This window comes from Geotrypetes seraphini, chromosome 5 (assembly GCF_902459505.1).
Source record: "Geotrypetes seraphini chromosome 5, aGeoSer1.1, whole genome shotgun sequence".
Lineage (NCBI taxonomy): Eukaryota > Metazoa > Chordata > Amphibia > Gymnophiona > Dermophiidae > Geotrypetes > Geotrypetes seraphini.
The window spans coordinates 25,576,867-25,589,532 of record NC_047088.1 but is presented as its reverse complement, the minus strand read 5'-3'; the positions used below and the strand labels follow the sequence as shown (position 1 = coordinate 25,589,532).

Genomic DNA, 12,666 nt, shown 5'->3' with positions numbered 1-12,666 from the left:
TAGAGCAAAATAAGTAGACAAAATTGAACTAGGAAGGAATTCCAAAAAGTTAAATGCATTTCCTTTTCAATTCACAATATAAAGACCTCTGCTATACACATTTCCCAAAGCTAACGTATTTCGGTCAGTAAATTCAAAATAAAATGCCTTCTTAAAAAAAAATAATAAATAAATAAATAAATAAATTACCTTTGTTGTCTGAAGATTCATTTTTCTATCAAGTTGGTTCCAGTTTCTCTTTTTTGCTTTCTTGTCTAATGCAAAAAAATTTTCAAGCAGCTATTGTCTATGTCTTTTCTTCTTTCCTTTGTTGTTCCATTCCTTCACTACAACTGCCTCTGACATATTAATCTTTTCATTTAGCTCTTTCCTCCTTTTTCTTTTCTACCTTGGTCTACCCAAATTTTACCCTCTTTCTCCCTTCTCTTTACTTTTCAGCTTCCTATCAAATTTCTATGTTTTATTCTCACCACTCTTCCTTTCCCTTCCATCTTCAGTATATTCCCCATTACCATATTTTTTTTATTCCACTATAATCACTATCCTCTGCTCATTCATTTCCCTCACCCCCCACCCCCTTCTCTCGCATGGTGCCATAATACCCAGATTCTCCCTCCCTTCCCAACATCTCCCTCTTTCGCCCTCTCCCTACCCTTGAATCCTGAAATTTCTCTGTCCCTTCTATTCCATCCCCTCACACCAGCATCCTACTGTACTAAATTTCCTTTCTCCTGACCTTCCTACAATGGTCTAGCATGTCCACTTCTCTCTTTCCTCCTCATCTCCCATTGTACGACTTCCTCATTCCCTTCTGCTCCGGATCCAACATCTCCCCCTTTCTTCTCTCCCCCCCCCTTCCTGTACAGAAATATTTCCTCTCTCTCCTCCACTCCCATGTCCAATATGTCTCCTTCTCTCTCATTGTCCACCATCTCTCTCGCACTTCCTCGCTGCACAGGAAGTGGGAAAAGAGAGAGTGATTGGATCCAAGGTGCATCTCTCCCACTCTTTCTACTCCCATGGTCCAACATTTTTCCCTCTCTCATCCCTCCCCCTTCCCTGTGCAGCATCTTTTGATCCTACCCAACAGCCCCATGCCCAATATTTCTCTTTATTACCTCTTTCCAACCTCATGCTGCATCTCTCCCCTCCTTCTCTCCACCACCACATCTAACATTTCTCTCTCTTGCATCCCTTTCTATCCCCATGAAGGATCTTTCTCTCTTCCCTCTCCACCACCACATCCATCTTTTCTCCTTCTCATCTCTCCCATGTATCTCTGCCTCACTCCTCTCCACCACCATATCCAACAATTCTCCCTCTCTCCCCATATACAGCATCTTTCTCTCTCCCCATAACCAACAATTCTCCTCTTTTCTTCCTTTCCCCATGTGCACCATCTTTCCCTCCCACTCCACACACCCTTGCTCAACCACCTGCACCATCTTTCCCTCCATCCTATGTTCCAAGATTGTGCCAACCCCCCATCCCTGAGCTACATTTCTTCTTATTCCCTCCTACTTTACAGGCAAATGTCTTCAAAAAGCATTGGACAACAGTTCCTACATAATGCACAGCGGCTGACCCAGAAACCGTCACTCTGAAACAAAATCCTATATCAAAGGAAAGGCTTTTGGGCCAGCTGCCAGCAGCGTGTAGGAACTACTGCTGCAATCTTTTAAATGGAGCAAGTATGGCTGCACTGAAAAGAGGAGGAGGCAGTATTATGGCATCTTGGAGCCCGGCACAGAGGCAGGTACACTCATGTGGGAGCCCTGCAAGAACTACTTCCATCCCCACAGGTTTCCCATGGACCTAGAGGGATTCTGTGGGATTCCAGCTATCTGCACTGCTGTTCCTTGTAACTCTGGGCAAGTTACTTAACCCTTTATTGCCTCAGGTACAAAATAAGTCAAACCTCGGTTTGCGAGTAACCCGGTTTGCGAGTGTTTTGCAAAATGAGCAAAACATTCTCGCAAAACTTGTCTCACAAACCGAGTGTTGACTCGATTTACGAGCACCCCCCCCCCCCCCCCCGGAGAACCGGCACCCCCTACCTGAACAACTTGAAACTTACCCCCCTGTCTGGCACTGGCACGCAGCCCACAGTACGTGCTGGTGCCGCTTGAAGAACTTCCTGCCTCTGCCGGGCCTTGAGCATGCATCTGCACATTCTCAAGGCCTTTTAATTCTCCCTCTCGGTGAGAATTACTTTTAAAATTGATACTTAAGTGTTTTCATTTAATGATGATAGAGTTCTGACTGCCTTAAGATTACAATTATCATCTCTTACTGTTCAGTCATGCTAAAGATTTGGAGGATTTGGAGTTGGAATGTGCTGTTCTGATATTGAACTTGTCCTACAAGCCTAATTTTAAGTTAAAAAAACCCCCAAAATCCAACAACCCCCCCTTCCCCCCCAACAACAAAACAATGCTTTTTCCATCAGAAAATTGGAAAGCTCTTAAGTTGAAATTTGAGGTCAGATTGTTAAATGTTATTCTTTGAAAATGAAGTATAAAGTGTCAATTTTGCAGTAGAATATCTGTTAAAAATAATTTTTAAAAAAACACATTGCACTTTATTTTCAGGATAAATTATGTATAAAGCATTAAATAGGCACAGGAAGATTTTATTTGATTTATAACAGAATATGTTGAGCTTTGCTAATGGGGTTTTGATGGTGTAGCTGCTTCTCTTTTGAAGCATAAATCCAAAACTGCACTGTTCACACATTTTTAAATGATTTGTTTTAGGTTCAGAACTGAAGTTAAAATAATGTATGTTTTGTTTGTTTGTTTTTTTGTAACCTTTCCTTCCTTGGATGGATGTTTCCTGAGCATTTTATGTCATCTGGGAGGATAGGTGAGCAACTGACTCCCACACTGCTTTCTGGCTTCACACAGGCTGGCTGGGTCAGTTTAATCCATTTGAAGAGCTTGGGTATCCCAGTTAGCAGTGAAAGCCTGTGCTCTACTTTTAGTACTAAGAAAAAAAAACCCTCTCTTTAATCAGTTTTAATTTTAGGATAGACTTAGTTTTCATTTTTCATAAAGAAAATCTTTGTGGTCCTATCTCACTTCTCCCATTTAATCCCCACCCCCACATTCCTGGTGAAAGTCAGCAAGGCAATACTCTAGTCAAGGCTGCCTCTGACTTTTTTTGCTAAGCTGGGCTTGGAATTTAATTTTGGTGTGGCAGGACAGTGGTGTTGAATATCCAAGCTACAGAGTAGAAACATTTGAACCCAGATTGGAATAATTCCCAAAATAATTTTTGGAGCTAAAAATAAGTATTAATGTGCTGTCATTGTGTTGCTGGGCTAGCCAATTTCTTTTCTTTTTCTTTTTTTTAAGTCACAATATATCATTTCATTTCCACAAATTGTGATTACTGGCTGTCCCACTTTTCCTCATTTGGTTCATGTTCAATTTGTTTGCATTTCTGTGAATTTGAAATGCTTTGATTCTGTGACACAGTGGCAATTAGAAATGAATGAAATTCAGCCCTCCTGTAAAGATAAGTAGCGACATAACTTGGGAAGTTGGATCAAATCAACAAGGTACAGCTACTCCTCACTTAATGATCAAGTTCTGGTCATATGACCAGGTCGTTAAGCGAATTGGTTGTTAAGTGAGGAGTGTCTGAAGATTGCTCCTGCCCCCCAAACCTTAAGTCCTGGACCCTTCCACAGCTTACCTTAAAGCCCTGGTGATCTAGTGGTAAAGCGGGGCAGGAGCGATCTTTCTATGCTTCTGCACCATGAAAGCCGTGATTAAAAATGGCTGCCATAAGTTCCCGCGACAGTAATTTTTATTACTGCTTTTCTTGGGCAGAAGCGTAGGAAGATCACTCTTGCCTCACTTGACGCTGGTTGTAAGTCCTGACAGTCGTTAAGCAGGTTGGTCGTTAAGTGAGGAGTAGCTGTAATTTATGTAACCAATCTTAAATTTTTATTTGGGCATGATGAAATATTTGTCATTTTGTTTTTAATTTATAGCTTTAAAACACTTCATATAAATATTTAAGGTGTGACTGGACAAAAAGGAGAATTCTGCAGTTAATGTCTGCTGACTTGTGGAATATTATGTATTCAAGGGGCATTATTCTTTAATTTGCTGTACTGCTGCCCTTTTTGTGAAAATATCATTCAAAATGTCATGCTAAAATTCAGTAGTATTTTTAACACCGGTATTGTAGAGGTTTTTAAAATTGTAAAATTGTAGTCTTACATATTTATTAGAGGAAAGAAACTATAGGTATTGTGCATCAGTTTGAATATACTGTTATCCTGTTCATGTATATAAAATTTGAGGTGCTAATTTTGAGTGAACTATTAGGATGTAAATAAGAATGAGTTCCAAGTATCTGACTCTAAGGTCTCTTTTTACTAAGCTGTGATAGCGTTTTTAGCGCGCGCTAAACCCACACTACGCGGCTAGAACTAATGCCAGCTCAATGCTGGCGTTAAGGTCTAGCGCGCACGGCAATTCAGCGCGTGCTAAAACCGCTATCGCTGCTTAAGTAAAAAGAGCCCTAAATCTTAATACTCATTCACATGTTGATGTGAAATGGATATTTTGCAACCTCCTTAAAAAAAATAAAAAAATAATTCTGCTGAGTTATCTTTTATGTTTTTGTAACCATATAGACTGTATATAAATTTTAAAAATAAATATAAAAAATACTTTTATTGAGCAATGAAATTATACTAATTGGAGAGCTTGGTAAAGCAGAATACTTGGTATAAAACGAGCCTACTCTAAACATCTTTATTGTGCCTTTTTTTAGTCTGTGGTGGATGACTGGATAGAAGCATACAAACATGACAGAGATGTAGCACTGCTTGACCTCATCAACTTCTTTATTCAGTGTTCAGGCTGTAAAGGTAAGCTGTGTAGATTGGTAGCAAGAAAGGCTTAGAAAAGATATATGTACATTAGCATTGTTCTAGTTAAAATGGAATTAAATTTAACAATAATAATAATAATTTTTATTCTTATATACCGCCAAACCAAAAAGGTTCTAAAAGCTGAAGTAAAATGGCAAACATGTTTAAGTCATGAAACTACAGTTAAAATCCCTATGCAATGCTATCATTCTGATACTTTACCAAGGAAGCAATATGATGCAGTTAGAAATCTAAAAATTGCAGAGTAAAGAATGTGAAATGATCATTTGAGGGTTCATCTGGCATTTGATTTGAAGAAAACGTTGATAGAACAGCTAGCAGAACATCCTCTCTAGGTTTTAGATGTTTACCTGCAATGTACAAAGTTTTTCTATAATTGTATGTTCCTTAGCATCCAGCTGTACTATCCTATACAATTGGGTTGTATCCTCTTCCTACCAGCAGATGGAAGTACAAAAACTGACTTCCCTAGCAACAGCAGCAGATGAATCCAGAGACCAATGGGATAGCTCACATCTACCAGCAGGCGGAGATAGAGAAACTGATTAACAGGTGGTCATATTGGCTGGCATTCCTCCTGTTTATCTAGTATTCTCTATCTCCCAGCAGGTTGAAGTCGCTATTCAACTAGCTCCTGGATTCTGGCTGTGACTGGAACTTTATTACCTCCTGTTGAGGTTTTCTCTTCAGTGAGACTGCCATTCTGTTTCTCCTGTTGAGATTTTTCTCTTCAGTGAGACAGGGGTGTCCGGCTAAACGGTGCCGGCTTTAGAGGTTACACTTGGGCCCCCCCTTGTCCCTGCCTCACCCTCCCTCCAATGATAGAGGGTCTAACTTGGTCTCTAATTTTTTTCTTCTTTCCCTTTAAAAAAAAAAAAAAAAGACCGCATTTGCTATGTATGATTCTGCCCTGTCTTTGGGCTCAGCCAGGGTCTACCGGCTCTGCAAGCCCTGTCCACCAGGTTGTGAGTATTTCTTTTTATGTTACATCAGTGGGTTATAATTTCTGGTGATGTTGGAGCTGGGTGTGTTAGTTTTTTGACGTTGTCTTAGAGCTGCGGGTTTTGTTGGTGATCTTATGTTTGGTGATTTGTGGAAACTGCAGCGGTGTGGTCGCGTGGCTCAACCATGGGATGATTTATTTCTCAGAGGCTACGCTTTGTTAAATTTCGATGTAACTGGACATGTTCGATGGAGGGCTCCCTGCTGTTGCTAGGGAATGTACGTTTGTGTATGCAATCTAGTTAATTTTGAAAATTTTTGGGCTCAGTTAAAAAAAAAAAAAAAAAAAAAGGGCCGGTGCCTTCCCGCACGCGGGAGGCGTGAGCTTGTCTTCTTGCATGGGCGGGAAAAATCCTGACTGTTACGGCCTGGTCACTGAGACTGCTGTTTGCACGGCGTATCCCGCAGCTGTGTTTAATTGCACTGCGGGTAACTGTTTGTGGAGCCGGTGCCTTTCGGTGGCCCGGACGCTCACGCTTGTGCTCCGACGCTGGCGGGAGCACCGTGGCGTCTTTGGTGTCTGTTTCGACATCTCTCCTCTCACTGCGCTTTCTGCGATCTCCCGATTGCTGGACATGGCCGCTTCTGCGAGTTGCAGTTGCCAGTAATGCGGCCATAGACTCTCTCCCGAGGCTGTTGTTTGGGCCTATCTGTTTTTTTTCGGGCATGGGAGCAGTCCTGACTGGCCAGAGGGCGATGGAGAGGGGGTGACATGGTGTGCTTGGCTCCTGGGTTGCAGCTTGTTCCTGCACTGGAGCGGCAGCAGTCAGATTGTCACTGACGGAGGTCAGCAACGGGGAGATATCCGGATCTGAGTTCGGATCTCTCCTCCTCTCTCCCGGGGTACCTGTCTGGTGCTTATGCAGTTTGTCTGCTTTCCTCTTCCTTGCACCTTCGGGCTGCGCTGCGGGAGTCTGCTAGCGCTATGGAAATTACTTTTTATCCTAGCGTATTAGGTTTTCCTGGTGAGATGCAACCTAAGGCTGGAGTGGGGTAGCCGGGTGGTGCCTTGCCTTTTCCTACGGGCAGGGCTAGGTTTTCTTATTTTCAGGAGTGATGCAAGGTCCTGTGTTTTACAGGCTTCTATGCAGTCTTATGAGGCTACCATCTTCTCCTGCCGTATGGGGCTGTACACCCTATTTTTCCAGGTTGTTTGAGGGTTCATTTCACCTTGCAGTGACTCTCAGTAGGGGACACCAGGGCTATATGTCAGTTTGAATATTCCCTGACGTTTTTTCTTTTGGAATGGGTGTCTTATCTTTCAGACATCCGGGACTGTATACTTTTCCTAAGGGCACTCTTTCTTTGTTTCTGAGGGGGCCTGGACTTCGGATTTCCATGCTTATCATGCTGGTTTCTCCTGTCACCATTTTCTCATGGCACATACTAGATGGGCCCCCCCAACCAGACAAGACGGGCTGTACAGCTCCTTTTAACCAGGAGCCGGTTAACTATTCTATCAAACCCGCGGAGGACGCGCGCTATGTGGCTGTTAGCCTCATCCCTGAAGCTCTCATTAGCGATGTGAGCTTTGTCTGATACCTGTAAGGATGCTGTTGTTTTCCACGGGGCGGTAGATGCAGCCTCTTGATTGAGTCTAGTACGTATTCACTTTAACGGACATACGTATTTAGCTCATGTTGCATGGGGTTAGTACTGTTTTCATGGTTCCAGTATATTCCTCTTTACATTGTGAAACTTGATTTTTCCTAGGAGACTCTTCTTGCAGATCCGGCAGTCTCATCCTGACATTCCCTGACCTTCTGCACTTCATTCTGAGGGGATCTTGACTTCTTCCAATGACTCTTCAGGCTTTCTCATGAGGGAGAAGACGCTGTACTGTCAGGTCAGGGGTGTGTGTAGATTTTTCATGATACTTGCATCTTTGCATCCTCCTCAGGTTTCCAGTTCGTTCTTGGAGTCTCTATGTTTTGTGTTTCCCTTTTCAGTGTTCCTGGTCCTCAGGGCAGTTCTTGTAGTTCTTCGGGAACTAAGGGACGTTGTTCCACTTCCTGCATGGGGCCCGAGACGGGGGCATTGGGCAGGCTGAATCCCGTTCTGCTGAATTAGTTTCTCGGGGTTACACATTTCTGCATACAACCTGGGAGTATATTTACATTTTCTCTATGGACTCCGAATGGGCACTTGGTATGCCTGCCTCTCTTGGAGCGGCGCTTTCGGTTATCCCAGGACAAGCAGGCATGATATTCTCACATGTGGGTGACGTCATCTACGGAGCCCCGGCGCGGACAGCTTTTCAAGCAAACTTGATTGAAGTTTCAAGTTTGCACACTGCACCACGCATGTGCATGCCTTCTCGCCCACTAGAGGGCGCATCCCACCTCGTGGTCCTCAGTTCAAATTTTTCCGCGGAGCAAGAAAGCCCTGTGGATCTGAGCTCCAGTGTTTTTGCCTTCTAGCTGCCGCGTTTAGTTTGTTTTCCCTTCGAATTAGTTCGCGGTGCTGTTTTTCTTTTCGGTTCCTTTCAAAAAAAAAAAAAAAAAAAAAAAAAAAAAAAGTCTTTCGTTTTTCCTCGGGCTCCGGGGGCTCCCGGAAGCCGTGGCCGCGGGACGTCGGTACGTTCCCGGCCTTCTTCTTTTTCTTCGTGGATGTCCCGTCCTGTTACGGGATTCAAAAAGTGCAGCCGGTGTGAGAGGTTGCTTTCCATCACCGACCCTCACCGGTGGTGCATTGTCTGTCTTGGGCCCGAACATCCGACAGACTCGTGTGATCGTTGTGCTACCTTCCAAAACCGGGCCCTCCGTCGCCGTAAGGCAAGAATGGCCGAATTGTTCGCCGTCGACGCGCCGCCTAAGGCCTCGACGTCGGCCTCGGCTTCGGCCCCGGCCTTGACCTCGGCCTCGGCGTCCTCGGGGGCCTCGGCCTCGCCTCGGCCCTCTTCCTCGAAGGCGTCGTCAGTGAAGCAAGCTTCGGGTAAGTCCTCTGTTCCATCCCCTTCAGCAAAGAAGCCATCCTCGAGTCAGGCCAAGGCGGGTGGGTCGACCCCGGCCCCGCATCGGACCTCGACTCCGCACACCCCGAGGGAATACTCGAGACCGAGGTCGCCCTCCAGGGAGTGTGCCCCGGACTCGGAACTCCCCACCTTCGTGGGGATTCCGGCCTTCCAGGATCTCCTCCGAGCTCTGATCTCATCGGAGCTGTCGGGAGCCCTGGAAGTGTTGCAGCGTGCTGCGGTTCCGGCGGCCTCGACCTCGGCCGGGGCGCCGTCGGTCTCGGAGGCCCCGGCCTCGGCTCCCTCGGGAGCCCCGGCCTCGGCGACCTCGGTCTCGGGTACTGTGGCCCCGTTCACCTCGGTCTCGGCCCCGCCCCGGACCTCGACCTCGGGGGAACCCCCTGAGCGGAGTGTAAGGCCCAAAGAAAAGTTGCGCAGAGTGCGCCGTCTTTCCTCCTCTTCCTCCGGGTCTTCCAGGCACGCCTCGCCCTCGACGCGACCTCGGACGGGGCGTCGATCGAGGAAGTCTAAGCGGCCCCGAGGCTCGCCTCGGCGCGACCGTTCCTCGTCGTTCGGGGGCGAGGCGCTGCAGGTGTCGGAGTTGCGCCTCGACAACCCGAGGCTCCTCCGCTCACCTCGTGGGAAGTCTTCCCGGGCCGCCTCGCCGAGGAAACGGGAGAGTGTCCCACGAACCCCTGGGTCCTCACCCAAGGGTTCTGCGAGGAGGATAACTTCCCCTTCCCCCTCGAGGGCCCTCGAGAGGGGATCCTGGGATTCGGGATCGGTTAGGGATCCTCATTATTCCCATGAGGCCTCCCCCCTCTCCTCGGTGGGGCGGTCGAGAACCCCGTCTCCCCAGGCTAGGCCGTCCTCATTTTCATCCTTCGTTCAGGACATGGCCCAAGCCCTGGGGATTGACCTGATGGTAGGTTCTCGGTATTCCAAAGAATTTTTGGAGGAACAGGACCTCCCCACTCTTCCTAGAGAGGTGCCTAGACTCCCTCTCAACAGTGTCCTTCTGCAAACCTGGCTGAAGAACTTGTCAAACCCTCTTACAGTCACGTCTGTGCCTTCAAAAATGGAATCGAAGTATAGGACGATTCCCCCCAAAGGGTTCGATAAGGCGCAGCTCTCACACCAGTCTCTTCTGGTGGAGTCTGCTCTTAAAAAATCACAGCCCTCACGGGTTTCTGCGGCGGTTCCACCAGGCAGGGAGGGGCGGACCCTGGACAAGTTTGGCCGTCGCCTCTATTCAAATTCCCTGATGGCCACCAGGGTTCTAAATTACGCCTTCACCTTTTCCTCCTATTTGCGTGGTATGGTGAAGGACCTTCCTCAATATCGAAACTCGTTACCCGACTCCCAAAGAGCAGGATTCGATAAGTTTATGTCCAACCTGTCTCAATTGCGGTTGTACCTATTCCATGCAGTGTACGACGCCTTTGAGCTGGTTTCGAGGGTGTCGGCCCTCGCGGTGGCCATGCGCCGCTTGGCCTGGCTTCGCACCCTCGACATGGACCCAAACCTGCAGGAACGCCTGGCAGACTTGCCTTGTGTGGGGTCCGAGTTATTCGACGAGTCATTGGATGCGGCGACCAAGCGCTTGTCGGAACAGGAGCGCTCTCTAGCATCCCTGGTCCGCCCCAAACCTAGGCCCCCGCCGCAGAAACCCTTTCGGCCTCCGCCGCGCCGATACCCTCAGAAGTCGACCCCGGCTTTCTCGAGACCGCCTCCGAGACGTCCGTCTCAGCGAGGCAGAGGGGGACAAACCCAAGCCCCGGCGCAGGGCCCTTCTAAGCCCGCGCCTTCCTTTTGACGGGCTGAGCGGATGGGGCGGGTTCCCCTCCGCACTTTCACAGGAAACCCTTCCTATCGGGGGCCGTCTTCGGTCCTTCCGGGAGGCATGGACCGGGATTACCTCAGACGCTTGGGTGCTCCGGATCGTCTCCGAGGGCTACTCGCTCAACTTTGTGTCCTCGCCGCCGGACAGTCCCCCAAGTTTAGTCCCCTGCAACCGTTCGCAGCTACCGACCCTTATAACCGAAGCCAAAGCCCTCTTGAAGCTTCGGGCGGTCGAGCCGGTCCCCAAGGACCAGTGGGGTACGGGGTTTTACTCCCGCTACTTTTTGGTCCCAAAAAAGACGGGGGACCTGCGCCCCATACTGGACCTCAGGAAGCTCAACAAATTCCTGGCCCGGGAGAAGTTTCGAATGCTATCTCTCCCGGTTTTGTATCCCCTCTTGGAGGAAGGGGACTGGATGTGCTCCCTCGACCTGAAGGAAGCATACACCCATGTTCCGGTGCACCCCGCCTGTCGAAGATTCTTACGATTCCAGGTGGGGGACCTCCACCTCCAGTACAGGGTACTGCCCTTCGGCCTGGCCGCGTCCCCACGAGTATTCACGAAGTGCATGGTGGTGGTTGCAGCAGCCCTCAGGTCACGTGGACTCCATGTGTTCCCTTACCTGGACGATTGGCTCATCAAAGCCCCGACCAGGGAGGGGGTTATCTCAGCGACCCGACAGTCTATTGCCTTCCTGCAAACTCTCGGGTTCGAGATAAACTTTCCAAAGTCTCAGTTGAGGCCGTCGCAGTCTCTTCAATTCATAGGTGCGGTGCTGGACACGGTGCGCCTACGCTCCTACCTGCCGACCCAGCGGTTGGAAGCCTTGGTACGGATGAGCCGCCAGGTCTCTCAACTATCGAGGGTGTCGGCCAAGCGCATGATGATGCTGCTGGGCCATATGGCCTCGACGGTGCATGTCACGCCGTTTGCGAGGCTACATCTGAGGATCCCTCAGTGGACCCTCGCGTCCCAGTGGCGTCAGGAGTGCGACCCGGTGTCTCGCCTCATTTCGGTGACTCCGCCCTTGCGGAAATCGCTGCGTTGGTGGACAGACTCTTCAAATCTGTCCATGGGGCTATTGTTCCGCACTCCGCCTTTTCGCAAGGTCCTGACCACGGACTCCTCGGAGTACGCGTGGGGAGCCCATCTCGACGGTCTTCGCACGCAGGGCCTGTGGTCGGCAGAAGACCGTCAGTGTCATATCAACGTGCTAGAGCTGCGGGCCATCTTCCTAGCACTTCGAGCCTTCGTTCACATATTGCAGGACCAGGTGGCCCTCGTCCGCACGGACAATCAGGTGGCAATGTATTATGTGAACAAGCAGGGAGGAACGGGGTCATGGCCCCTCTGCTCCGAGGCTCTTCGCCTCTGGGAGTGGGCGGCCTCCCGGAACATCTTCCTCCGGGCGATCTACATCCAAGGAGAACGGAATTGCCTGGCGGACAAACTCAGTCGACTTCTGCAACCGCACGAGTGGACTCTACACTCAGCAGTTCTACGCGAGGTTTTCGCTCGCTGGGGAACGCCACAGGTGGATCTGTTTGCCTCTCCGGAGACACACAAACTACCACTATATTGTTCTCGGATGTACTCGCAGGACCGTCTGGAAGCGGATGCCTTCCTACTCGACTGGGAAGGGAGGTTCCTGTATGCATTCCCTCCGTTCCCTCTGATCATGCGAACGTTGGTACACCTAAAATCGTCCACGGCCACGATGATTCTCATAGCACCTCGGTGGCCGCGTCAGCACTGGTTCTCCCTGCTGCTCCAGCTCAGTGCCAGGGAGCCTCTTCCCCTGCCTGTCTCTCCTTCTCTGCTGTCTCAGAGTCAAGGATCCATGTTACATCCCAATCTGCAGTCATTGCACCTGACAGCCTGGTTTCTTGTTCCCTGACTCCTCCGGACCTGTCTCAATCGGTGAAGGAGGTGTTGGAAGCCTCCCGCAAGATCTCG

The 12,666-nt window shown here is 48.8% G+C and overlaps 1 protein-coding gene across 1 annotated transcript in view; it reads left to right on the top strand.

Annotated features, from left to right (window-relative positions):
- The window catches only part of STAG2 (stromal antigen 2), a 613,131-nt gene that overhangs the window by 166,249 nt on the left and 434,216 nt on the right, over positions 1–12,666 (top strand). The window contains 1 exon segment of the mRNA XM_033944545.1: positions 4,792–4,888. Coding sequence (XP_033800436.1) covers positions 4,792–4,888 — 97 coding nt within the window.